The sequence below is a fragment of the Physeter macrocephalus genome, chromosome 7, assembly GCF_002837175.3.
Source record: "Physeter macrocephalus isolate SW-GA chromosome 7, ASM283717v5, whole genome shotgun sequence".
NCBI classification, from domain to species: Eukaryota; Metazoa; Chordata; class Mammalia; order Artiodactyla; family Physeteridae; genus Physeter; species Physeter macrocephalus.
Window position 1 is genome coordinate 73,010,587 of NC_041220.1, and position 24,727 is coordinate 73,035,313.

At 40.6% G+C, this 24,727-nt stretch overlaps 1 protein-coding gene across 1 annotated transcript in view; it reads right to left on the reverse strand.

The window, feature by feature from the left end:
- LOC102974962 (placenta-specific gene 8 protein-like) overlaps nt 1-19,570 on the reverse strand; it is a 33,454-nt gene extending 13,884 nt beyond the window's left edge. Inside the window, exons 1-3 of the mRNA XM_007127555.1 lie at nt 19,493-19,570; nt 5,262-5,402; nt 2,849-2,973 (exon numbers count right to left, since the gene is read on the reverse strand). Coding sequence (XP_007127617.1) covers nt 2,849-2,973; nt 5,262-5,373 — 237 coding nt within the window. The 5' untranslated portion in view covers nt 5,374-5,402; nt 19,493-19,570. The remainder of the gene's footprint in view (nt 1-2,848; nt 2,974-5,261; nt 5,403-19,492) is intronic.
- Between the last annotated feature and the right edge of the window lie 5,157 nt (nt 19,571-24,727).

The window sequence follows — 24,727 nt, forward strand, 5'->3', positions numbered from 1 at the left end:
TACATCTGCATCTTTATTCCTGTCCTGCCCCTAGGTTCTTCAGAACCATTTGTTTTCTTTTTTTTAAGATAACATATATATATGTTAGCATACAGTATTTGTTTTTCTTTTTCTGACTGACTTCACTCTGTATGACAGACTCTAGGTCCATCCATCTCACTACAAATAACTCAATTTTGCTTCTTTTTATGGCTGAGTAATATTCCATTGTATATATGTGTCACATCTTCTTTATCCATTCATCTGTTGATGGACACTTAGGTTGCTTCCATGTCCTGGCTATTAACATTATATTTATCTTGAGATTCATCTACATTGTTGTGGGTATCAATAGTTCATTCCTTTTTATTGCTGAGTAGTATTCTATTATATGGATAGATCACAATTTGTTTATCCATTCACCTGCTGGGGGACATTTGGGTGGTTTTTAGTTTTGGGCTATTACAAGCAAAACTTCTCTGAAGATTTGTGTACAAGTCTTGGTATGGATATATATTTTTGCAGGGTAAATATCTAGGAGCAAAATGGCTGCGCCAAAAAGTAGGTGTATATTTAACTTTTTAAGAAACTGTATTTTACATTCCAGTCAGCAGTGCATGAGAGTTTCAGTTCCTCCATATCCACTCACACTTGGTGTGGTTTAGGCTGATTAATTTTAGCTATCCCAATAGATGTGTAGTGGTATCTCATTGTGGTTTTAATTTGCATTTATCTAATGACTGATGATGTTGAACATCTTCTTATGTGCTTATTTGCCATTCAAATATTTTCTTTTTTTCCCTAATTTTATTGTTAGGGTTAAAAATATATACTTAACATGAGATCTACCCTCTTAACACATTTAAGTTTACACAACACAACGATTTGAAGAATCCCAAAATAATTGTACTGAGTGAAAGAAGCTACACACTGTATAGTTCTATTATATAAAATGGTAGAAAATGAAAACTATAGTGACAGAAAGCATATTGGTGGTTACTTGGGGAAGAGGGGAGGGGAAAGAAGGAAAGATTACAAAGGGATGTGAGTAAATTTTGGGGGTGATGAATATGTTCACTATCTTGACTGTGAGGTTTCACAGGTATATACATATGTCTAAACTTATCAAATTGTACATTTTAAATATATGCAGTTTATTGAAAGTCAGTTATACCTCAGTAATGTTCTTTTTATTAAAAAATGTGTATTTATCTATCAATGACAGACAAAGCCTTTAGAATATCTTTGTTTCTTCCTCTTCGTTCCAATCTTCCAAATTTTGTCAAAACCAACTAAAGTTTTAGTTTCAGACCGTTATTAATTTTTCAAACTCCTAATGAGCATTTAAAAAAATTGATTATGTACTAAGCCTTTGAAAAAGTTGATAACTTTCATGTTAAATAGTCATAGTGTAATAAATAAAGAGCTCCTACAAATCAATTAGAAAAGACAAACAACTCAATAAAAAATGAACAAAGTATATGTACAGATAATTTATAGAAGAAATGAAAAAGGACAATAAATTTTCAAAAAGTTGCTTGATCTATCTAATAAAAATTTAACTAAAACAACAAGGAAATATCATTTTTGCCTCTGTGACAGGCAACATGAAAAAAATATTATATTGGCACACATATAATATTAATAAATTATAAATCGACATAATCTTTTTGAAGGGATACTTGACAGTATTTTTCAAATTTTGAATGTGCATATCCTGTGATCTGTTAATCTAATCTAGTACACTATCCTACAAAAATACCAGTGCATGTACAAAATCATATACGTACAACTATTTAAACTGCAATATCACTTAACCTTTCATCAATAAGGAAGTGATTACGTATTATCTCTATGATGGGATACTATGCAGACATTAAAAATAATCTGTATTACAGACATAAAGGGGGTCTACCATATATTAAGTGGAAAAAATAGGTTACAATATAGTATGAACTCATTAAAAAAAAAAAGCGATAAAAGAGCCCTGCAAATCCCAAACCCCATATGTCTAGATCTATAGCTATAGCTACATCTAATCTATATGTAATGCCTTATAGGCATAGGAAAAAAAAACCTGAGGAAGGAGACCACCAAGTTACTCATAGAATTTATCACTGAGTAGAGATTTTCACTTTTTATTTTATATACCTCTGTGTTTGAATTTGTCATAAAATTACCTATATATGTATTATTTTGTATAATTTAAAAAGTAAGAAATATTTTCAAATGAAAAAATAAAATAATTTCAATGGAATAAAATAAGTTCCTAAAATATTCTGCCTATTTATTGATATTTGTTTCCTGTGATGGTTAATTTTATGTGTCAACTTGGCCAGGTCATAGTACCCAGATTTTAGATCAAACACTATTCTAGATGTTTCTGTGAAGATAATATTTCAGATGAGAGTAACATTTAAATCAGTAGACTTAGAGTAACCCTCCATAATGTGGGTGGACCTCATCTAATTAGTTGAAGGCCTTAATAGAGAAAGAATGACTTCCCCGAGTAAGAAGGAATTCTGCCTGGTGGGCCTACTTACTTTACGGGGATGGTGTAAGGATTAAATGATGTAACATACGTAATATACCTGGGGCATAGTAGGCTCTGAACAATCCTCTTCCACTGTATGACATACATTGCAAATACAAGAGTTGTTTATTTTCTAAGGTTTTCACAGAAACGTAGAAGGAGGTCCCATAACCAGAGGATCTATTGCTACAGTAATGGAATACAAGGTTGCAGATGCTAGGAAACTCCTACTAATCAAATTCAGATGATGGGTACCATCAAATTGTCTCCATGTTTATAACAATTATTTTGAACGTGGGCGCATACTTGAATGATACAGTATCGTAAGAGACTCACCGGGATGCCGTATCGAGTCCTGTAGAGGGTCCTCATTGCAACACTTGTTCCACACAGACAGCATTCATTCATATCAGATGCAACTTGATATGCAAGACACGTGAAGCAAAATATGCCACAGAGACCTGGACACATGAAATCAGAGGTACAAATTACTCCACTCTGCCCCCACCACAGTTGAAAGTTAGTGTGCTTTCATGAATGGCGGTCCAAATCCTGGGGCCTTTGTCACACATCCTGCTGCCAAGTCCATCTTCACTGCTTTTGCTCAGCATCGCATCAACTTCTCCCTTCTCCCCACCCAATCATTTCTGGAATAACCACACCTTGGAAAGTCTGTATTGTTTTTGTAGTACTGCCTTCATCCATGTATTGAATGATTCACTGAAACCTAGCCATGTTCCAGAGGTAATCCTCAGTACTGACAATGCCTCTGTCTGAAGTCTAGAAGGGAAGTTAGATAATATGAAAAGTTCTCCAACAGAAAACTACTCAGGATGCCAAGGAGTCACTCACACAAATGGGGCCTCCAGTGCTCTGGGAAGGAAATGTTGCTTGATCTGAATATTGAAGGATGATTAGGAATTTTATAGGTAGAGGTAAGGGAAAAGAGCCTCTTTAGATAACATGGTATGTCTCGGCAATGGCTGGTTTTCATTCAGCATGGCTGGAGCCAGGGATGGGACGGGAATGAAGCTGGACCCACGGCGGGTTGGAGACTGGATAACGAGGAAGTACGAGTGCTCAGAATGGGTCATGGAAGTCATGAGGAACCTCTGAAATATTTTAAGAAGGGAGAATGATTTGGTCAGATCTACAATTAAGAAATTCTGTATGAAGATATTAAGCTCATATTAGGACTTGTAATTCACTTATTCGAGTAACAATGCTAGGGGTTAGGGGATTAGAATTTTCATCTTTAGAAGGTTTTATTATTGTGGTTTCATTATCACTAGGAAATGCAGATGTTGAACTAATGTCCTGAGAAGTGTAAGTCATCACCCCAGGTCATCCAGTAGGACAATGAGAGCAAATCAATAAACCCAACTGTTCCATTTCCTAGGTAATTCTTTCCCTCTGTGCTTTTTAAAAAATATTATTTTTAATATCTAATATTACTTTAAATATTATTTTACAATCTACTTTTAAAAAAAATTTTATTTATTTATCTTTAGTTTTGGCTGCATTTGGTCTGCGTTGCTGCGCTCGGGCTTTCTCTACTTGCAGAAGGCGGTGGCTACTCTTCGTTGCGGTGCACGGGCTTCTCATTGCGGTGGCTTCTCTTGTTGCGGAGCATTCTCTACTTGCAGAAGGCGGTGGCTACTCTTCGTTGCGGTGCACGGGCTTCTCATTGCGGTGGCTTCTCTTGTTGCGGAGCACAGGCTCTAGGCGCGCAGGTTTCAGCAGTTGTGGCTTGCAGGCTCTAGAGCGCAGCCTCAGTAGTTGTGGCGCACGGGCTTAGTTGCTCTGCAGCATGTGGGGTCTTCCCGGACCAGGGTTTGAGCCCGTGTCCCTTGCATTGGCAGGCGGGCCCTTAACCACCGCGCCACCAGGGAAGCCCCCCTTTATGCTTTTCAATGTAATTATTAACTCGATTTCAAATTTCAATTCTACTGATAAGTTAAAGGTTAACAAGGTTTCCTTTCCTGTCTCAGAACACTGTGCAGACTTCAAAGAGGCCGGAAAACAAAAACAAAAAAACCTCAGAGCGAAACTTGTTATATAGGCAGGTTCGTTTATTTCCTGCTTGGTGTTGAGAGCTAAGCATTTGACCTCTCTGACACCCCCATCTTCTCTCAAACTTCCTCTCTCCCAAGTTTACTTGGAGAGCGCTCATAAAAGAAACAAAACAAAAAACAAGGAGAGTCAGAGATATTTTACCCAATGAGAAGTTAATTGCCTTTAGAATTCTTTATTCTTAGGTGTATAACAAAGCTAAATGTACAAATAAAATAATTCTCCTCTGAGCTCATGCTGAAACCATGGATGAAAATTATCCCTTGTTTACTGGGCACAGTGTAAATATAAAATAATGAGTTTAATTTATGTGTAACAAGAGCAGTCTTTTTTTTTTTTAATCAAGTAAAACTTGAAATGTCTCTTTTAATAGGATGTGTGGTCTATTTATAGTCATTAGGCCAAGTCTGTTCATTGTTAGAGTCATCAGCTTTTTTCCTGTTATCTTAACTCCAGAACTTATTTTAGGAGTAAAACTATTCTTCGAAGGGTGGAGAAGAATTAATTTACAATCCGTACAGGCTTTTTCTGTTAACAAAGCATTGCCTGACACACAGGGTACTTTGGCATCAGTGGGGAACGTTTAACTACACAATAAGGGAGGAATGAGGGAAGGATTGGGTCTTCGGTAATTCACCTCCGCATCAGTTACGGGGGCACTTTCCCCAGCACTTACAGACGCCGCAATCGCTGAAGCAGTCACACATGCCCGTCTGCCAGTTAGAGGTTTGAGGAACCGGACCACTTCCAGGCTGAGTTACAATGACCACCGGAGGTGGAGCTTGCATTTTCGATGCAGGGTCTTAGTGGCTTTGGTCTGAAAGGAAAAACTGGGTGTAAGTAGCCTGGAGGTTGCTCTTGGAAGCCTGTTTTGAGGGACTCTGCTTCACGGGCAAGTGAGGCAATTTAGACCAAGTGACTTGTTGATCTTTGAAGAACAGAATTTCTGCAGAGGCCCCTGGGGGAAGGGATTCACTGAACTGGTAAAACGTGACAGATTCTTCTCTTGGCGTTAGGGAACGTAACAGGGTTGTTAAGAACTGTTTTAAACAGGTGCCTGGTCTCAACACAAGACAGGGAAACAAATGAGGAAACCCGTGATAATGACCATGCCGACTAAAAATTGTTGCGCGCTGTTTGGTTCTACAAGAAGGAAGTCACCGGCCACTGCAGTCGCTGACCTTAAACACACCCTGAAAGGAGTTCAGGGCGGTGATCAGGAATGCGGGGCGCTGTGTGCTCTGGGAAACACTGTCAGGACAGGCCTTCAGAGAGTTAGATGTTTTTTAGGAGATTTTATGAGCCCCATTTCTGATATCTTCTCATCTCTAGAAAAGCACTAAAATCATTAACAGAGGTGTCTGCCCCTCGTGACCAGCAGCAACCTTCTGCCAAAATGTGTGCTTGATGGCACGTGCCCCCTTCACTAAAACCATGTATTAGTGACCTCCCCTCCGACCTCTTCGAAGCAGTTCCTTAGAGCTATCTGAGAGGCTGTCCTCCCAGGCTATAGTCCTCATTCGGCTCCAAATAAAACTTAACTCACAACGCTCACGTTGTGCATTTTTTTTCTGTTGACAAAAGGAGTAGAACGGAAACAGACTCCTGTAAAACTGCACCATCCTCAGCTTTTGTGTACTCGCAACCTTTCTCCTCTTGCCTCTCTTTTATGTTCCCTTTTGTTGTGGACTTGTTTCTGATGAGCAGTTGTAAAGGAAAAACTCCCCTGTTTTCTGTCTACTCACAGAACACTGTCACCTGTGATCACCAAATGTGTGGTAGCTTTTTTCCACACCAAGCGATTCTGCAACACCAGCTGGGGGTCCATTGGGTTGCACCCTGCAGGCCTGCAAGCCCTGTACTTGTCCAGAGACCGAAGAAAGAGCCCAGAGTCAGTGACAGAAACATCAATGGTTTAATGGATAGGGGGATCTTAACATTTCTGAAGCAAGGTCCTGGAGTGACAGCCCACCAGTCTTCGCTCCCAGGGCAGGGGATGGGGGGAGGGGGAGGTTACCAGTTTTAGGGGGGATTGACATCAGGTTGGCTCACTGGTTACCAGGGAAACCAGCAGAGGAGCACAGCCTCTCACCACCTCTTTGATAAGCTATCACAGGGAGATATTCTGATCTAAAGCTTAGAACAATCACTAGCTGGGGCCGGGGGCAAGTACGTAGGTATTTGCTTATTAGGGAAGGTCAGTCATCTGAATAGAATGTAGGTGAAGCAGGGACTGGTCGAGCAGAGAATGTACAGAGAACAAGAGAACAGACATCTTAGGGAGCCTGCCCATACGGTGTCCTACAATTTAGCTCAATTCTGACACTGTCTACAGGAGACAGTGTCAGATTCCATGTGTTAAGGGCTCAGTCCCACAAGGCTGCCCTCCCTCCCCTACTTCAGATGCCAATTGTAAGATCAGGTTGTCACCTGTGCTTCTGACCAACTAGATCAGAGGTTCCCATGACCCCTTCCTCAGGTTTGATAAATTTGCTGGAGTGGCTCACAGAACTCAGGAAAATAGATTACTTACTAGATTATTGATATATTACTAAGGCTATGAAAGGATACGAATGAACAACCAGATGAAAAGATACATAGGGTGAGGTTCAGAACCTGTGGAGTTTGGGGTGGGCCACCCTCCCAGCACACCAACCCAAAAGCTCTCTGAACCCTGTCCTTTTGGGTTCTTATGGAGCCTTGATTACATAGTCATGACTGATTAAATCATTGGCCATTGGTGATTGAACTCAGTCTCCAAACCCCTCTCCCCTCCCCTGGAAGTCTGAGAGCTGGGGCTAAAAGTTCCAACCCTCTAAACAAAGATTGGTTTCCCTGGCAACCAGCACGCTCAAGGGCTTTCCAAAAAGTCACTTCATTAGCATAAACTCCTCTGTAGTTGAGAGGGGCTTGTTATGAATAACAAGACACCATTATCGCTCTTACCATGTAAGAAATTCCAAAGCTTTTAGGAGCTCTGTGCCATGAACAGGAATGAAGACCAAATATGTATTTCGTATTAAAAACCACAATATCACAGTAGTCCTCTCCAATCTTCCTGCATCCAAGTTGGTCCTTCACTTCAAATTTACCTGGAGCCTGTATCCCTCTGACAGTGCTGACTGTCAGTGTTGACAGACCCTTGGTACATGTTAGGGGCAAGCCCTGATGGTGTGCCCCAGCAAAGTTTATTATGAAGTACATTTTGTTAGGTTAGTCCTAATTTCTCTCCATCATGAGAGGCAGTGTGGGGTCGTGCAACACTGATTTGATTTGAAGTGAGAATATGTTTGCTCAAATTCTGGTTTCCTAAACCGTGTGATCTTGGACTAGTCATTGATCAGCCTAGTTATTTAACTAGTCATTTAAATTTCCTCCTACTAATCTGTAAAAATGGAAATGGTTTCTGACCTATCCACCTTCTGTGCTTATTGAGAGTATTTTGTCCTGTATTCTGAAGTGGAAATGTATTACATCTCAGTGTCTAGCACACTGTGAGCGAATCAAGCATATAATAAGTACTTAATTCAAGAAGACAATGAAAAGTACCTTCTATGAGTACCTTCTATGAGATAAAGTCTAGGGATGAATTTAATGAATAAAAAAATCACATTAGTATCAGGGAGAATGGCTAAAATGTACAAAAATGCAGCAAGGAAATTTCTTTTGATGATTTCCACAAATATCTACTGGCAATAATATCAGCTAATATTCATTGAGATTCTACCCTATATCAGGCACTGTGCTAGACTCACACTGTCCACTTAATGTTACAACAGCCCTGCTAAGTAGGAATTATTATCTTTATTAAGTTGATGAGGAAATGGAGGCTCAGAGAGTTTAAGTAAATTATGAAATTCAAATCCTTCTCTGGCTCACTCCACAGTCCCTGTCTCTCCCTTTGCCCCTTAGCTTTAGAGCCCTGCTTCATCACAGCACTTATTACAGGGTGGCATTTTCATTGGTTTGTTGTGATCTCCTTGAGAACTGGAACTCTCTTTTCATATTTATTCCTTTAGCACCAACTTCAATGTAGTCTAATAGAAGGTACTTTTCCTTGTCTTCTTGAATTAAGTACTTATTATATGCTTGATTCACTCACAGTGTGCTAGACACTGAGATGTAATACATTTCCACTTCAGAATTCAGGACAAAAGAAAAACACTAAAATTGAAAATACAGTACTTTGAGATACTCAGGCAATGTGATTATACTAATGCTTTCTTGTATTATTTCCCTCATAGGGCAGGGTCAAAAACAAGCAAATTACCTCCATTGTTCCATATTACTTTACACTTTTTCTATTTCTTGAATTAACTGGGTTTCTTTCTAGATTGCATTGCTCAGTAATGCCTGGCTAGTTTGGTAGTTCCCATGGACAAAAAGAGAGAGCAGTATATGAAACAAGGCAACATCTTGGATGTTTTTCCACACAATTGAAAGCTATCAACAATGGTTCAAACATGTCTAAATCTGCCCAGGCTTCATCATAGCTAACTGTAAATTAACCAGGTCTATAATTATAAATGGTCCCCTGAGTCCTAGCAAACAGCCTCATGTGAAGGACACAGTGTTTTTGGATGACTATTAAACGAATTTATTTTTATTTTTTTTAGAAAGAAGGAAGAAGCTTTAAAACGTTTTTTTAAAGGCTTCTGTCTGTTGAACTTTATCACCATCAGAAAACAGCTCTAGGTATTTCCCTTCCCATTAGTGAGTGTGGTCTGCAAACATATATTTTTCTAAGTTTTAATAAAATGATTATAGGTACACAAAGAGAGGACAGAATCTGACATTAAGTATTAAAAAAAAAATCTTTAAAATGAGAGAAATTTAAAAGCCCCAAGGTTGACAAAATGACAAGGCAGGAACAGATAATTCACAAAAGAAGACATGAAAATGACCTTAAGTATATTAAAAAAGATGTTCAAACTCACTCAATATTAAAGAAATGCAAATTAAACACTTGTTGGGTGGCAAAAGTTAAGAGTATGCAAGACATTCTTTTGGCAAGGCTGTGGAGGAGCAGGTACTCATATATTTCCAGTGAGAATGCAAACTGGTGCAACCATTTTGGAAGGAACTTTGGCAATACTTAACAAAACTACACTTACGCTTACCATTTGCCCAAGTAATCCCATATCTAGAAATTCATCCTGAAGATATACCTCCAAAAATGCAAAAACACATATGCATGAGGTTATTCCTAGCAGCATTGTTTGTTTTTGCAAAATAATTGTAAGCACTATATGGGAGACAGGTTGAATAAACTATGGTACACCCACACAGCAGGAATGTTATGCAGCTATCAAAAAAAGAATGAGGATGAGCTCTATAAACTGACATGAAGTAACTTCCAAGATATATGTAAGTGGGAAAAAAAATGTACAAAAGAATGTTTTTGGTATGATATCCTTCATGTAAGAAATAAAGGGAAATAAGAAAACACACATGTATCTGTTCAATTGTGCAATAAGAAATACAGGAAGAATAAACCAGACACAAATGAAACTTGTTATGTTCAGGGTCAACGAGGTGGAAAGAATGAGGGAGTGGAAATGGAGTAGCAGGGCTGGGGGCAACACTTCTCTAAGTGTACCTTTTCATATAGCTCTGACTCTTGCAACCATGCTAATATTTCACATATCAAGTCAATGCATAAATGGATAGTCAAAATCAACCAGAATGTGGCAGGATCCCAAAATGCAATATAAACAGTAACAAATAGACCTGACTGTATTACAATTAATATTATAACCACACTGAGGAAGAAAAAGGTAACCTAAATAACCTTGGAAAGTATTTTGACTATATAACATAAAGCTATTAAAAAAATAACTGACATAAATATTATACTCTAGTTAGTAAACTTGTTTTTCACAGGGGTATGAATTAGCAATTCTGAAATCTATCTATCTATCTATCTATCTATCTATATATGGCTTGAATAATATACTGTGGATAATGAGATTGAGATTTTTCCCTGTCAGAGAAAGAAATTACAAATAAGGAAAGGAGGACAGCTAGTATGAGTCCTGTTGGATTGGAATCAGTGGTATGAACTCATGGTTATTTACACACACACACAGTTGTAAATGAGGGGGTAAGACTCCTTTGTGGGGTCTTTAAGGGTCACTCCGACACAGCTACGGAAATCCCATTCAGAAAAGCTTATGAAATTAAAGAATTTATTCTACTCACAGGTCCTAAAGGGGGAGGCATGACATGCCCAGAGGGCCATGCAAAGTCCCTTAAAAGCCTGAAGTTTGGTAACAGCAGGCGTCGAGAGAGCAGAGCCAGGACTCATGGGCGAATGCCTTTATTGAGGGTCATAAGTGGGGTTGCTTGTGGCATGCAGGAAGCATTCTCACTGGGTAATTTAAATGTAACTGGGTCAACGTGGAAAGTAGGAAAAGGGTAAGATGGGGAAGTCATTATAAGGCTTATGAACACATGTACTGGGGATGGGTACTTAGAAGTGGGCAATAACTTGGTAAAAGTTCAAAACAAGCACTTAGAAAGCCACTGAGGCAACAAACAACAACTTTACAGTACACACACACACACACACACACACACCCATACACACAGAGAGATACAGAAATGTGTATATATGTATGAATACATAAATATTTCCTAGCCCTCTCCATTGAGAGGACCTAGAAGCAACAACAACCCACTATCAGTGAACACACCTTGTGCCCAAATCTTGGTTTCTAAATACCATTTTCCAATTAAAAAAAGAGCCTGAGTTCATTAGAGAAATGGATGATTCCAGGGCTGGGAAAGGGAAGTATAAGATACATCTTATACTTATATAAGAACTTATATAAGAACATCTTGTGTACCAAAAAGTAAAAAAGGGTGCAAATATGGATTAGAGATAGGACCTCAAAGCCAACTTGATGGCTCTTCCAATGGCTAAATCTGGGACAATTTGTGTAACCAAACAAGGTTAATATCTGATTATAATTCATAGACTAAACTATCCGTAACTCTCTACTGATATAAATAAAAGAGTAAATTTTATTTACTCTGAGGGAGAAGGGGGGAATTCCCTGGTGGTCCCCAGAGGTTAAGACTCCACATTTCCACTGCAGGAGGCAAGGTTCGATCCCTGCTCAGGGAACTAAGATCTGCAGGCTACATGGCACGGCCAAAATAATAATAATAATAATAAATAAAATGAGGGAGAATTCCCATTAATGAATATAGAGAGAGTGACAGAAATACAAGATCACCATTTGGCAAACACTACAGTAATAATTGTTATAGGCAAGACTCACAGATGGATGCTAAAATTAGACTCAAAGATGGATGCTAAAATTAGACTTTGAAAGTATGACGAGAAACAACATATTTACACATCTCAAAGTATCTCCCCACTGGCTACTTATTAATTACAAAGAGAAAAACAGCAACTTTCTAGTGGATAAATCTGGCAGACACTATCTTAGTCAAGTGACCACAGTTGATATTATCAGTAATGGGACATACTGATGTGCTCCGGAAAGTGGAGATAATGCTATGACTGGGTATATTAATAAATCTTATCTCTGGGAGTGAAGGTGACTAGAGCAAGCCTAACCCTGCAACAGGTAAAGAAACAGCAATCACTCATATTAGTCAGGAAAGGAAAATGTTTGGTATTTGGTATTTGTTTGTTTGTTTGGTGGTACGCGGGCCTCTCACTGTTGTGGCCTCTCCTGTTCCGGAGCACAGGCTCCGGACGCACAGGCTCAGCGGCCATGGCTCACGGGCCCAGCCGCTCCGCGGCATGTGGGATCTTCCCGGACCAGGGCACGAACCCGTGTCCCCTGCATTGGCAGGCGGATTCTCAACCACTGCGCCACCAGGGAAGCCCAAATGTTTGGTATTTTGTGGCTTGGATAATGTTTAAAGTCCATCTGTGTTCAAATATGATTACGGAGTGTTAGTGTTTTCATTTGATCCATCATGGTTTTATCTGATGTTGATGTTCTGTGAAATTGTTCATGTGCTAGAGGGAACGTCAAGACCCAGTGGGAAGGGCAATATGGATGGACCCTAAAGGCATTATTCGAAGTGAAATAAGTCAGACACAGAAAGACAAATACGATATGATCTCACTTATATGTGGAATCTAAAACAAGCAAACAAACCAAACTCATGGATACAGAGAACAGATTGATGGTTGTTAGAGGTGAGAGGTAGGGCGTGGGAGAAATGGGTGAAGGTGGTCTAAAAGTACAAACTTGCAGTTGTAAAATAAATAAGTCCTGGGGCTGTAATGTACAGCATGGTGACTATAGTTAATAACACTGTATTGTATATTTAAAAGTTGCTAAGAGAATAAATCTTAAAAGTTCTCATCTCAGGAAAAAATTTTGTAACTGTGTGGTGATGCATGTTAACTAGATTTACTGTGGTGATCATTTCACAGTATATACAAATATCAAATCATTATGTTGTACACCTGAAACTAATATAATGTTATATGTCAATTATATCTCAAAAAAAAAAAAAAAAAAAGACCTGGTGTGAGTGCCAGGCCAGCTTGCTGCAACACCAAAGCATAGCTCACAGCACTGGGCCAGCTCCACGATGGCAAGAGCTGCTTTTCTCTTTCTTAGGACAATAGTGGGACAATTGGTAACATTTGGATAAGATCTGTAGATTAATTAGGTGATAGCAGTTTGCCAATATTAATTTCCTGGTTTCAGTATTTGTACTATTGTTATGTAAAACATTAACCAGGAAAGCCAGTGACGGGTGTATGGGGACTCTGCGTTATTACTTTTTTATTTTTGTATTTTTTAGGCTGTGCCGTGTGCATGTGGGATCTTAGTTCCCCGACCAAGGATTGAACCTGCACCCTCTGCAATGGAAACGTGGAGTCCTAACCACTGGACTGTCAGGAAACTCCCTATTATTTTAAAAAATATCTTATTGAGAAATAGTTTACATACTATAAAATTCAATCGTTTAAAATGGATACAGTTCAGTGATTTTAGTATATTCATACTTGCATAACCACCACCATAATCTAATTTTGAAATATTTTAGCACACATCCTTTAAAGAAAACCCATATCCATTAACAGTCACTCCCCACTTCCTCTCGCCTCCCCTACGTCCAAACAATCTCTAATCTGCTTTTTTTGTAACTGACTTCGTTTAGTTAGCATAATGTTTTCAAGGTTCATCCTTACCACAAGTATGCATTAGTACTTTTTTTTTTTGCGGTACGCGGGCCTCAGTGTTGTGCCTTCTCCCGTTGCGGAGCACAGGCTCCGGACGCGCAGTGCATCGGCAGGCGGACTCTCAACCACTGCGCCACCAGGGAAGCCCTTTTTTTCTTTTTTTTTTTTTACTGCTGAATAATATTCTATTGTGTGGATATGTGGATATACCATTTTGTGTTTGTCCATTGATCAGCTGATGGTCATTTAGATTGCTTCTACTTTTTTGTTATCATGAATAACGCTCCTATTACTATCTGCGTACCACACAGGTTTTTGTGCGGACATTTGTTTTCATTCCTCTTGGGTGTCTATCTAGAAGTGGAATTGCTGGGTCAAAATACTAACTTTATGTTTTGCATTTTGGAAGGCAGCTATGCTCACCACTATACCACCAAGGCCATGTTTAGCATTTCGAACTGCTTCACATTGTTTTCCAAAACTGCTGCATTTTGTTTGCGGGTTCCATCATCGTAGCCAACATTTGTTATTGTTTGTCTTTTTGTGTGTTATTGTTCCAACATTTTTCATAAATCTGAAATTATTTCTAAAAAATAAGAAAACGAAACATAAGAGAATATGGGAAGAGGAGAGCCCCCATAGGACTTAGAGTGAAAAATACAAAAGCAATCTGTTACAAAAGCTGTAAAACGTACAGTCCCAAATCCAAGTAGTATATAATGTAAACATAGCCATAAGAAGATTTTTAAACTACGGGTGCATTTCCCCCTTATAATTCTTAGGAACCATCCTAAAGAATTTCTCTTTTTCGTATAAAACACCATAAAATGCATTCAGAATAGCTGAAGCTTATTTAAAATGTATTAGGTTTGTCCTTTTATATGCATTAAAGTGGTTTTATATTTTGGTTTTTGCTTTATTTTTTAATGCGCCATAATGGCTTTTTACTGCTTTTACAATAAAAAAGAGAGGCTAACCACCGTGGATCTCACAGAAAACACTGCGAAAGAAGGTTTAGTAAGTGAACAAAAATGGGGGGGAGGAGGGAAGGTGGCGGCGGGCGATCATTCAGGGCCTGCGTTATCTGTGGGTGTCTTTGTAGGCAGGAGTCTATCTTGAAGGGTAGGATCATCAGGTGATGGAACGAAGCGAACTTGCCTCTGGCTGTGCTCTGGCTCCCTTGCAGGGAGAAGGGACAAGGGCAGGACAGTCCGCCGGTGGCGGGGCGCGCCGGTGTCAGGTTGAACCAAGTTATCAAACCATCCGGGCCCATCAGCAGCCTCCGCTTTTCCCTTTGGGGCGGAGAATCCACTCGCTCCCCGTTTCCGGTGCACGCGGGAGGTGTGGCCTCGGCAAGAGCAGGGCCGGGGGCTTCAGCGGGGAGGGGCGGAGGGTGGGGTGGGCTTCTCACCGCCGTGACCTCTCGCCCCTCAGGATGGTGACTGCGCGCAGCGTGGCGGTGCAGAAGGTGTTCTCCGCCAGGCACCCACGTTCCGCCTCCCAGTACGTGAGTTGTGTACCCGGCCATCTCCTCTGCTGGGATCCGACTTTTTGCCCCCGAATCCCTCCGGGCAGGCAGCGCGGAACCCCCGGGCAGGGTCGGCCAGCTCCAGGCGGCTGCGTCTCGCGGACGCGGGGAGGGTCCGCGAGGCTGGGACCCGGGCTGGTCCCTGTCGCCGTAGGCGGCTGGACCTGCCGGACTTGGTGGGAGCCGAGATTGGCCGGGCAGGCGCGAGGGAGCCCGGGGTCTGAGACAGGGTCGGGGCGCCGCTGCCCGGCACCCTGCCGCTCCGCCAGCCGCGGCCGCTCCGTCTCACCAGGCATTTGTAATACATTTTTTAAAGTTTTCATCAGATGAGTGGGCTGATCAGCTCACTTTTGATCAGGAAGTAAGACAGAAAGAAACTATCATCACCAACCCCCTGCCCCTGGCCCCAGTGATTTTAACACCTTCTAGGTGGTCCCCAGATTCTGCTTCTAGTGCACATGCCTGGTTTTCATTTTAGTAAGAAGCAGCCACAGCTTTCTAAACAAACTCGTTCTGTGGATTCATGAAAAAGGAGATAAAGAAATTGCAGTTGTGCCATTTCTGTTGCTCACCGTTTTTACAATAATCACCTTGGTTTGGGGAAAAGGAAGCTCCCAGTCCTGAACGTAAGCTCTACAAGGGCAGGGAATTTTTGTGGGCTGTGTTCTCTGAGGTAACGCAGAAGCTTAGCGCAGGGCCTGGCACACAGTAGGTGCGCATTAACACGCCGGCTACCGCGGTCTTAGTGCGTGATGCCCGCTGGAGCCGGTGCACATCAGACACAGGCTAGTGCTGAGCCCTGAAGATCACTTAAGCAGTGGCAGTTCTCCCTAGAACTCCTTTAGACCGCCAGACATCCTATGTCCCAAACCCCAGTACTCACATGACAGAAACCATAGTTTTGGGTGATAGCTTCCCATATTTGGGGCCTGGGAAGAAGAGGCGTTGCAGGAAATGCTTTACAAAAAGGAAATTCAAACTTTCTTTTGTATTTCTTTTTAATAATCAAATATCAGAAGAAGACAGGAAAGGCTATACAAAATGTTCGGTGGTTATCACTAGGTGATTGGCTGGTAGATATTTTTAACTTTTATCTTTATAATTTTGTGCATTGTCTGAAAAATTTTTTTTACAATTAGCATTTATTCCTTTTATAATCAACACAAGAAATACCCATGTTGGAAACAAAAAGCAAATGCAGTGACAAAAAAAAAAAGAAAAGATAGTAAAGGGTTGTGCTGATTATCCTATAGCTGTCTGAATTTTTTTCTCCTTAGCCCCTGGCCAGTGCCTGGCACAAGCTGGCATTCAGTAACTACTTGCTGATTGAATGAACTTATACCCTTCCCATGATCTCTCTCAGGAAAAACATGTTCATTTAACTTGCTTATTTTTTTTAAGAAGTCTATGCTGTGATTTTGAATAGAATGATCTGAAGATTTCAAAATAAAAACTTGCCTGCAATTATCTAACCATCCTTTCCTTTTCCTAACTGTCCTCACTCAGTACATACTTTATATATCTGTGTATTCAGATTGGCTGCTGATAGCCCTTAAAGCAGAGACTGGAGCATTCTCTGAGTGCCTTTGAAGTTCAGTCAATGGTAATCTGCACATTTTGTAGCCAGCAGCTTCGTGGGAAATATCCATGTGCTGACTGCCAGTTAGTCTGTACCACAGTTTACTTTCTCAGTGTAGTGGCCTCAACAGTCTTTAGCCCCAAAGTCAAAAGCTCTCGGTTTCTGTTTCTTTCGGCTTCCTTTTTTGAATATGGAAAACTGGGGCACCCCAGGTGTTTCTGTGGACTTTAGCACCTAGAACTGAGCAGAGATTGGGGGCCCCGGGAGGTTTCAAGATTCACCTCTAGTGAAGGTTACGTACAGCAGTGGGGAAGGCTACTCTATCCGGCCCAGCCCAGAACAACAGCACTAGGAACCAGGGCCCCAGACTTCTTTTTGACCAATGTGGCTTATTCTGAAAGAGGTCTTGTAACTTCTCACATGAGATTTCTTACTCCAGAAAGAGCTCCCTGATAGCTATCAAACAGAAGAGAACACAAGCACGCTTACTCCTGTGCAGCTCTGTGGTTTAAATATCATTTCACAATTCTAGGGATCCTTTAGGTTGCAATAAAATATAAAATAAAAACGAACTCAAAATATCCTAAACGGTTGCAAATCTCTTTGCTTCAGCCATTAAATACCCAGTAGTCTTTAGCCTTAACCATTCAAGGTAAAAGATCGAAAGCAGGAGTTAAGGGGAAGATAACGAAAGACAACTTCCCTGAAATCATTTTAGGGCCCAGTAGTGTTTCCAAGAATTCCTGGGACCTTGTCTACAGGCTTGTCTCCTCTGTTCAGTGGTCTTCAATGCTTACTGTGCGTAAAAGCCACTTAGAGGGTTTGTTTACGATGTAGATTCCTGGGCACTGTCCTCCGAGATTGTGATTTAGGTGGGATGGGCTGGGGTCCAGGAATCTGTACCGAGCACCCTCAGGGCTGCTGCCCCTATGACATAGGGTGCTGTCATGTAGAGAAATGTGGCCCTCTGCATAGACACAGCTTGGTGAGAATTAGAAAAATACCATCCCCTTCTCCAGGCAGATGTAGCCATGCCAGGGCCTCCAGCTTTCCCGAGGAGCATAGGCTGAATTAGCCCCACTCACACCTGGGCTGCCTGCCCATGCAGAGGCCTGGCATCTCAGGAGATTCCAGCATCAGTGCCCTTACAGAGGACACTTTGTAACCCACGACCCGGGGCGTTTTTATTTCTCTTCTGTTAAGAATAACTGCAGATCCAACCCACGTTAGCAAACATTACTGGGTACCCAAAGTGTGTAGCGCTTGTGTTAGATACGGTAGGGGTTCAGGAGAGTCTGTAGTTTCCTCTCCACAGCCGGTAGCTCTACCCATCACTGAGGGACTACACAGCTGTTTTGTTTGTTTGTTTGTTTGTTTTTGCGGTACGCGGGCCTCTCACTGTTGTGGCCTCTCCCGTTGCGGGGCACAGGCTCCGGACGCGCAGGCTCAGCGGCCATGGCTCACGGGCCCAGCCGCTCCGCGGCATGTGGGATCTTCCCGGACCGGGGCACGAACCCGCGTCCCCCGCATCGGCAGGCGGACTCTCAACCACTGCGCCACCAGCGAAGCCCAACTCAGCTGTTTTGTTTCATGTTGTCTTTGATGCCACAGAGCAGACAGGTGATGAAACAAGTTGGTGGGGGCCCACTCCGGAAAAAGGAAAAATGGAGGCAGGAGGAATTGAAATGGGAATCTTGGTGGACAAGCTTTGAAGAGAGACTGAGACCCCTTTCTTTAGAAGACCCCTTTCATGGAATGACCTCAATGCCCAGAAACCTTGCAGGATTTGGCCCACATTTTAAACACCCTAATATCATCCGTTAGTTTTAGTTACAACTAACCTTATACCTGTCTCCCCTGCCCTGGAAAACCTCACTCTTGAGAAGGACAGCCCCTATCTTATTAATATTAATTAGTATTAATCTACTACATTAATTACATTAATATTAATATATCGCTTAGATTTTCCTCTTCTTTCTAGTGTTTATCAGTGTTAAATTTTAATTTTTTTTTGCTTTGTTTGAAACATTTCCATTTCCTAATTTCTCATCTCAGAAGTTAACAAATGTGAGGTGAGAAGGGTCTCTTTCTTTATACATATAAATAAAGCACCAGAATTTAAGTTTGAAGCCTTCTAGTCTGTTTTTCTTACTGTCATACCAAAAATTCAAGGATTCTCATGATTCATTAGCTAAATCTATAAAATCCCATCTTCTTTTTCTAATGGAAAAAAAATCAAGCAAAATAGTTTCAAAAGACAAAGAAATTAGATTAGCACAAGTAAACATGCCTATGTATGAAATAAAGAGTGAAATTAATGATCAAGTTATAAACACAATGCCTAATATATGTATCCTGCTGAAAGCAGTAGTTGATGAGGATTCAAGACTACCTTATGAAAAGCATGGCATCTCACACATGCCTGGCACATGTTGAATTTGACTAACTTAACTAAATTTAAAGCAATTAGATAAGAGAACATTGGTCTTTCGGCTGAACCTCAAAATATTGCATGTTAGAAATAATAGCAAGAAAATCAAATACTTTAAAAAAAAACTCCCCCCCGCCCCCAGGGCTAAGATAAGCTTTTAAAGAAGTGCTTCATTTCAAAGTACTTACAGTTAAGAAATAGGTTCTGGGCAGGCTGTATCTTGTGGCTTGAGAGAGAATCTCACTAGAAGTGAAAGATACAGGAAAGAGAGAAGTGTGTTTCCATCGCAGTATGCAGTACAAAGTACATAATCAGTGTTTTTTCATTGGCCAGTGCAATCTGGGCAGAGGAGTGTTCAAGGTATGTTTCTGTTATTTTGAAAATGAAAGCATTTCTTGCCCCCCAAATTGTGTTCCTTCTCCTACATTGTGTTAAGTACACTCATGTATCTTTTTTGGGGGGGGGAAGATTTGATTCATTATATCATTTGACTGGTTTTACATGTCTGGCAGAGCTTACCAATTTTTAAATTTTACTTTTTCCCTTTAATACAATAAATAAGATTTAGTGTGTATTTATTGCCATTTTTAAATTGGGGAGCTTGTCGGTAGGGTTAAGGAGAAAACAGGCTATCTGGAATTCCATACCTAATCAGACACTTTTCTTTTTTTCTTCTGCCTCTTTGGACTCCTTTGTTCTCCCTGGCATTGGTTAAATAAATGCCTACTAAGTGGTAGGCACTGTACTAAATGCTTTTCATGTATTAATTGATTGAATTCTCCTCACAAGTCTGTGAGGTAGGTATGATTATCATACCCATTTAACTGGCAAGGAAACTGAGTCACAGCAATGCTAAGTGGCTAGAAGTTGGCAGCTGGGAACTGGCTGAAAAGGGACTCTAATCTGTGTCTGTGGCGGTCTGCACCACATCCTGCCTCGCGTTCTCACCCTACAGTCTGACGCTAGCCTCGCTCTAGTGGGAAACATCTGTTCCTCACAACCTCAGAGAGAGTGAGAAGGCTGGCCACTTTAATTTCTGAAAGGCTCACATTACAGAATCATAAATCAAAATGTTACAAACAGATGTTTCAAAAGGAAGAAATTCAAATGTAAAAGAAACGGTATAAAGAGATTGGGCGTGATGTAGGAAAAAGTGCCATAGTTTGTAGCTGAGCTGACGGGATAAAATCCTCGCTGTTCAACCTCTTAGCTGTGTGGACTTGGAGAGTCAACTAAAAAGTCTAAACTTTGGTTTCCTTACCTCTAAAATTAGAAGAAGAAGGTTTACCTACCAAAGTCATTGGGTGTCATTGATAAGGCTTAGTCTGTTTTATTTTATTATTATTTTTAAATTAAAAAAAAATTTTTTTGGTCACGCCACACGGCACGTGGGATCCTATTCCCTGACCAGAGATAGGACCCGAGCCCCCTGCAGTGGAAGCGTGGAGCCTTAGCCACTGGACCGCCAGGGAAGTCAGGCTTAGTCCATTTTAATGTTCGATGTATGTTAGCTGATATCACTGAAAGACTGTTGAGATACCAACTATAATCTGAAACAATGATCCCCCCCGCACACCTCCCACCCAGGTGACATCCAGTATTGACAAGGTTTTGCGAAATGGATGATAGATTTTTGGTGGCATTATAAATTGGTACTCTCTTTTTGGCAGGCAGTATTGGCTATACATCCATAGCAGAATCAAAAAATAGACTTATCCTTTGGCCCAGCAATTTCGCTAAGAGTGAGTGTCTTCTTAAATTCTGTGCCCATAGGCATTTTGTTTATCTCACCCTGGTCCCAGGCCTGAAAGAATACAGGAAAGAAAGGGTCAAATCATGTCAAGTCTGTGTTTAGCCTGCTATGCTACCCAGAGTAAGGGATAAAAGAGCTTAACTACACAGTCTGTCCCTTTGAGCTACGCTGGGGGCAACGAGAGAAGAACACTCAACGACAGTGAATTCTATGTGAAGTAAACCTTTTTAAAAATTTTGAAACAATTTTTGACTTAACAGAAAAGTTGCAGAAATAGAAGAGTTCTCATATGCCCTTCACCTAGCTTCCTTTAAAATTAACATCTCATATAGCCATAGTAAGATGATCAAAAATTGAAAATTAACATTGGTACAAGAACATTAACTCAACCACCGACAAAACTATTTGAATCTTAATAGTTTTTCCATTCTCTGTTCAAGGATCCAATCCAGGATTCCACCCTGCATTTAGTTGTCATCTCTCTCTTGAGTCTCCTCTGATCTGGAGAAGTACCCCAGGTTTTTCTTGCTTTTCATGACTTTGACATGTTTGAAGAGTACCTATGTGGAATTAACCTCTTCTCCAAGGAGCCCTGGGTCTTTTCATTGGAGAACGGCATTTAGAAAAGATCTGGGCGCTAGGCGGGCTCACTGCTGTTGGATTCTCATTGCTTTTAGACTCCTTCAGTAAAGAGAGGTGATATATGTATATTTACTCATACACATGAATGAATGTGTATACATGTACGTATATGGATATGCGTACATACACCCATCATTATCAATCAAAACTGTGACTTCACACTGATACCTCTAATTCTAATTCAGTTCCACGAGGTTTAATTCTAACTTTCCTCCTTGCCTTATTTTAAGTTCTTTTTCAGACAGTGAAAAACTTAGCTTTCATTATCTACAATATATTTACTTATTTGTTCAGTCCAACCCTTTTATGTACACATGATGCTTTCAGAACTGCTAACCGACACCTCTGTGAGAAACCAATTTACCAACTAGACTACAGTGTTGTGTACAGTTCTTTTTGCTTTTTTAGCTTTACAGGATCAAGTCAAAACACTGTTTTCCGAAGTTACTTAGGTTACTTATTTTCTTTCCTGTCCCCTTTGGTGTGGTAATGTCAGATCTATTCAGAAAAAGGTCACTCCCTCTTCATCTCTGCTGTCCTGTTACCATCCCCTCACCCCCCCTTTCCTATCCATCCCCTGTCTCTTTAGTTTCTGGTTTATCTTCGTTTATCTATTTTGTACTTATGTGGAGAGGAACTGAGACCCAACCCACAGCCCCAGCTTTGCGCAACCTTGTGAATATACCAAAACCCACTGAACTGTGCTTTAAAAGGGTGAATTTTATGGTATGTGAATCATATGTCAAATTTTTAAAAGCCGTGAGTTAGAAATCCTTTTTATTCTTAAAAAGGAAACAGCTGGAGCTAAGCTCTGTGTTCCATGCCATTCTCTAATCAGCATCTGGAATAACTGGAGCTATCATTCATATCAAATAGAGGGCCAGTTTCTTGTGAAATTATGATTAATATTATTCTAGCCAGAAAACTGGCCATGATATAAAAATTTTCATAGAAAAATTGAGCATTTCCAGATGCACATGAGGGCAAAACATTTCTATTTCTCAGGTTTTTATCAGGTCACGTGTAAATGAATCTTGACTTCCTTTGCTTGTCCTCTGGGCCCATTGTTATAAACGTTGTTAGAAATCTTGGCAGCTCTGCAGAAGTCATATCCTGTCCGAAAAAGTATGGATGCCAAAGATCATTTTGGTTTATGAGCTCTTGTTTTTTAGTTAACGTATACAAGTCATTAACCTTCCTGTGGAGAGAAGACTAAGAGTCTGTTACCTCTAAATGGGGAGGAGCTGGCTCATGCAGTAAGTGCAGCACAGAGAAGGGGTCCAGCTCACGTAGTTATTTCTCTAACCAAACATTCTCTCCCGGGGAAGGAAAAGGAACCAATAAAGACCAGATGATTTACAACATGCTTGGTAAAGGAGAAGATCAATATTACAAAACCAATTTCTGTGAAAATCTACTTCTGTGCTTAGATGCTCATTCACCCCCAGCTCATGCCAGCAACTTGTCAGTTTATATCTGGTGGAAATACATTTCCAGAAGGTTGCAACTGATAGCACAGTTTTATGATAATGAGGAGGTGCTATGGAAGAAGTTGTGACATTTGTTTCCCTATATCTTATTGTGGGAATCCTAACTGCAGCTTAAATTCCTTTCCTTCTGCAGCTAGATGGAAGATTCTCCATTTCTTGGAGGGACCCTGTCTGCATACTCAGTGGCTACAGACTTGTAGACAGGCCCAGCTTTCTTCATGAAATGTAGTAACTTCCATTAGGGAGAGGCTGTGTATAGGCTGCAAGTAACAGAACCCACTTACCTGCCCCTTTTTCCCAAACAAAACGTAAAAATAAGAAGCAAGAGCCTGAGGGTAGGGATATAAACAGTCCTTCAAAATGACTGGAACCAGGGACTTGAATAGGGTTGCGATCTCTTTCTGTCTCATCTTTGTTCTTTTTTATTGCAGACTGGCCTTGTCTGAAATAGGGAGTGGGTGCATGCCTCAGGATAGACAAAATCATATAAAATGATGGGACTCATCTTGACAGACTGGAGCGGAAACTGCAGAGATTCAACCTGTGGTAGCACAGTGTTAACGAAAATAATCAACAAACAATATCTGATAACAAAAGAGTTTTATTTGAGCCAAACTAAGGATTAGCCTGGAAGCCAGCTTCCCAGATTACTCTGAGAAGCTGCTCTGGAGAAGCATGATTTCCAGCACAGTTTTATATCTTGTCAGAACAAAGAACATTAAACAAGTTAGGGATACATATCTTCAAGGTTTCAAAAACAAACAAACAAACAAAACACACATAGATCAGCACATATAAAAAAAAACAAAACAAAACACATAGATCAGCACAAGTCAGCATGGCCTTGGCACCTGGGAAGGGAGTCTTATCATCAAAGGAGTACCAGGGTTAGTGTCCCAGGAAGAGAGGCATTTAATCTTTTTTTTTCACTTGGACATTCTTTACTACTGGTCAGTGTGCCCTTTTCTATAATAATTAAAGCAGATGTACAATGTAAGTTTGATAGGCCACAAACAGGCTATTTTAGTTAGCATAAAATTCAAGTTAACTCATGCATAAGCCAGAATGACTTCCCTGTATCTCAATATTTGAAAATTTCTTTTATCACAGGCTTGCCTGGCACTTGGGAGAAGCATGCTGAAGAGGAGGACTCAATTGACCCAGTGTGTCCCTTGGTCCCTGTGTGACGGCTCAGTAGGAACCCAGGAACTGAGCTGTGTGTCTCTGGTTTCACTGGCATCCCACTGCACTCAGATGACCTCTCTGTTTTTACCTTTGTGTTTTTGAAATTGATAAAACTCACATCCTGTTCTGTACCCGTAATTAAGAAACGTGTACATTGCCCAATCGTTGAATCTAATTAGTTTTTTAAAAAATCAGTATGAATATTATTGTGACTGTGACTAGTTTTAAAGGCAGAGCCAAACTTCATTTTTCTTTATCCATTTAATACACCCTTACTAGTTGCTGGGCACTTTTCTAATCACTCTGTAAGTATTAACTTAGTCCTCATGACAGCCCTATGAGGAATGACTCTT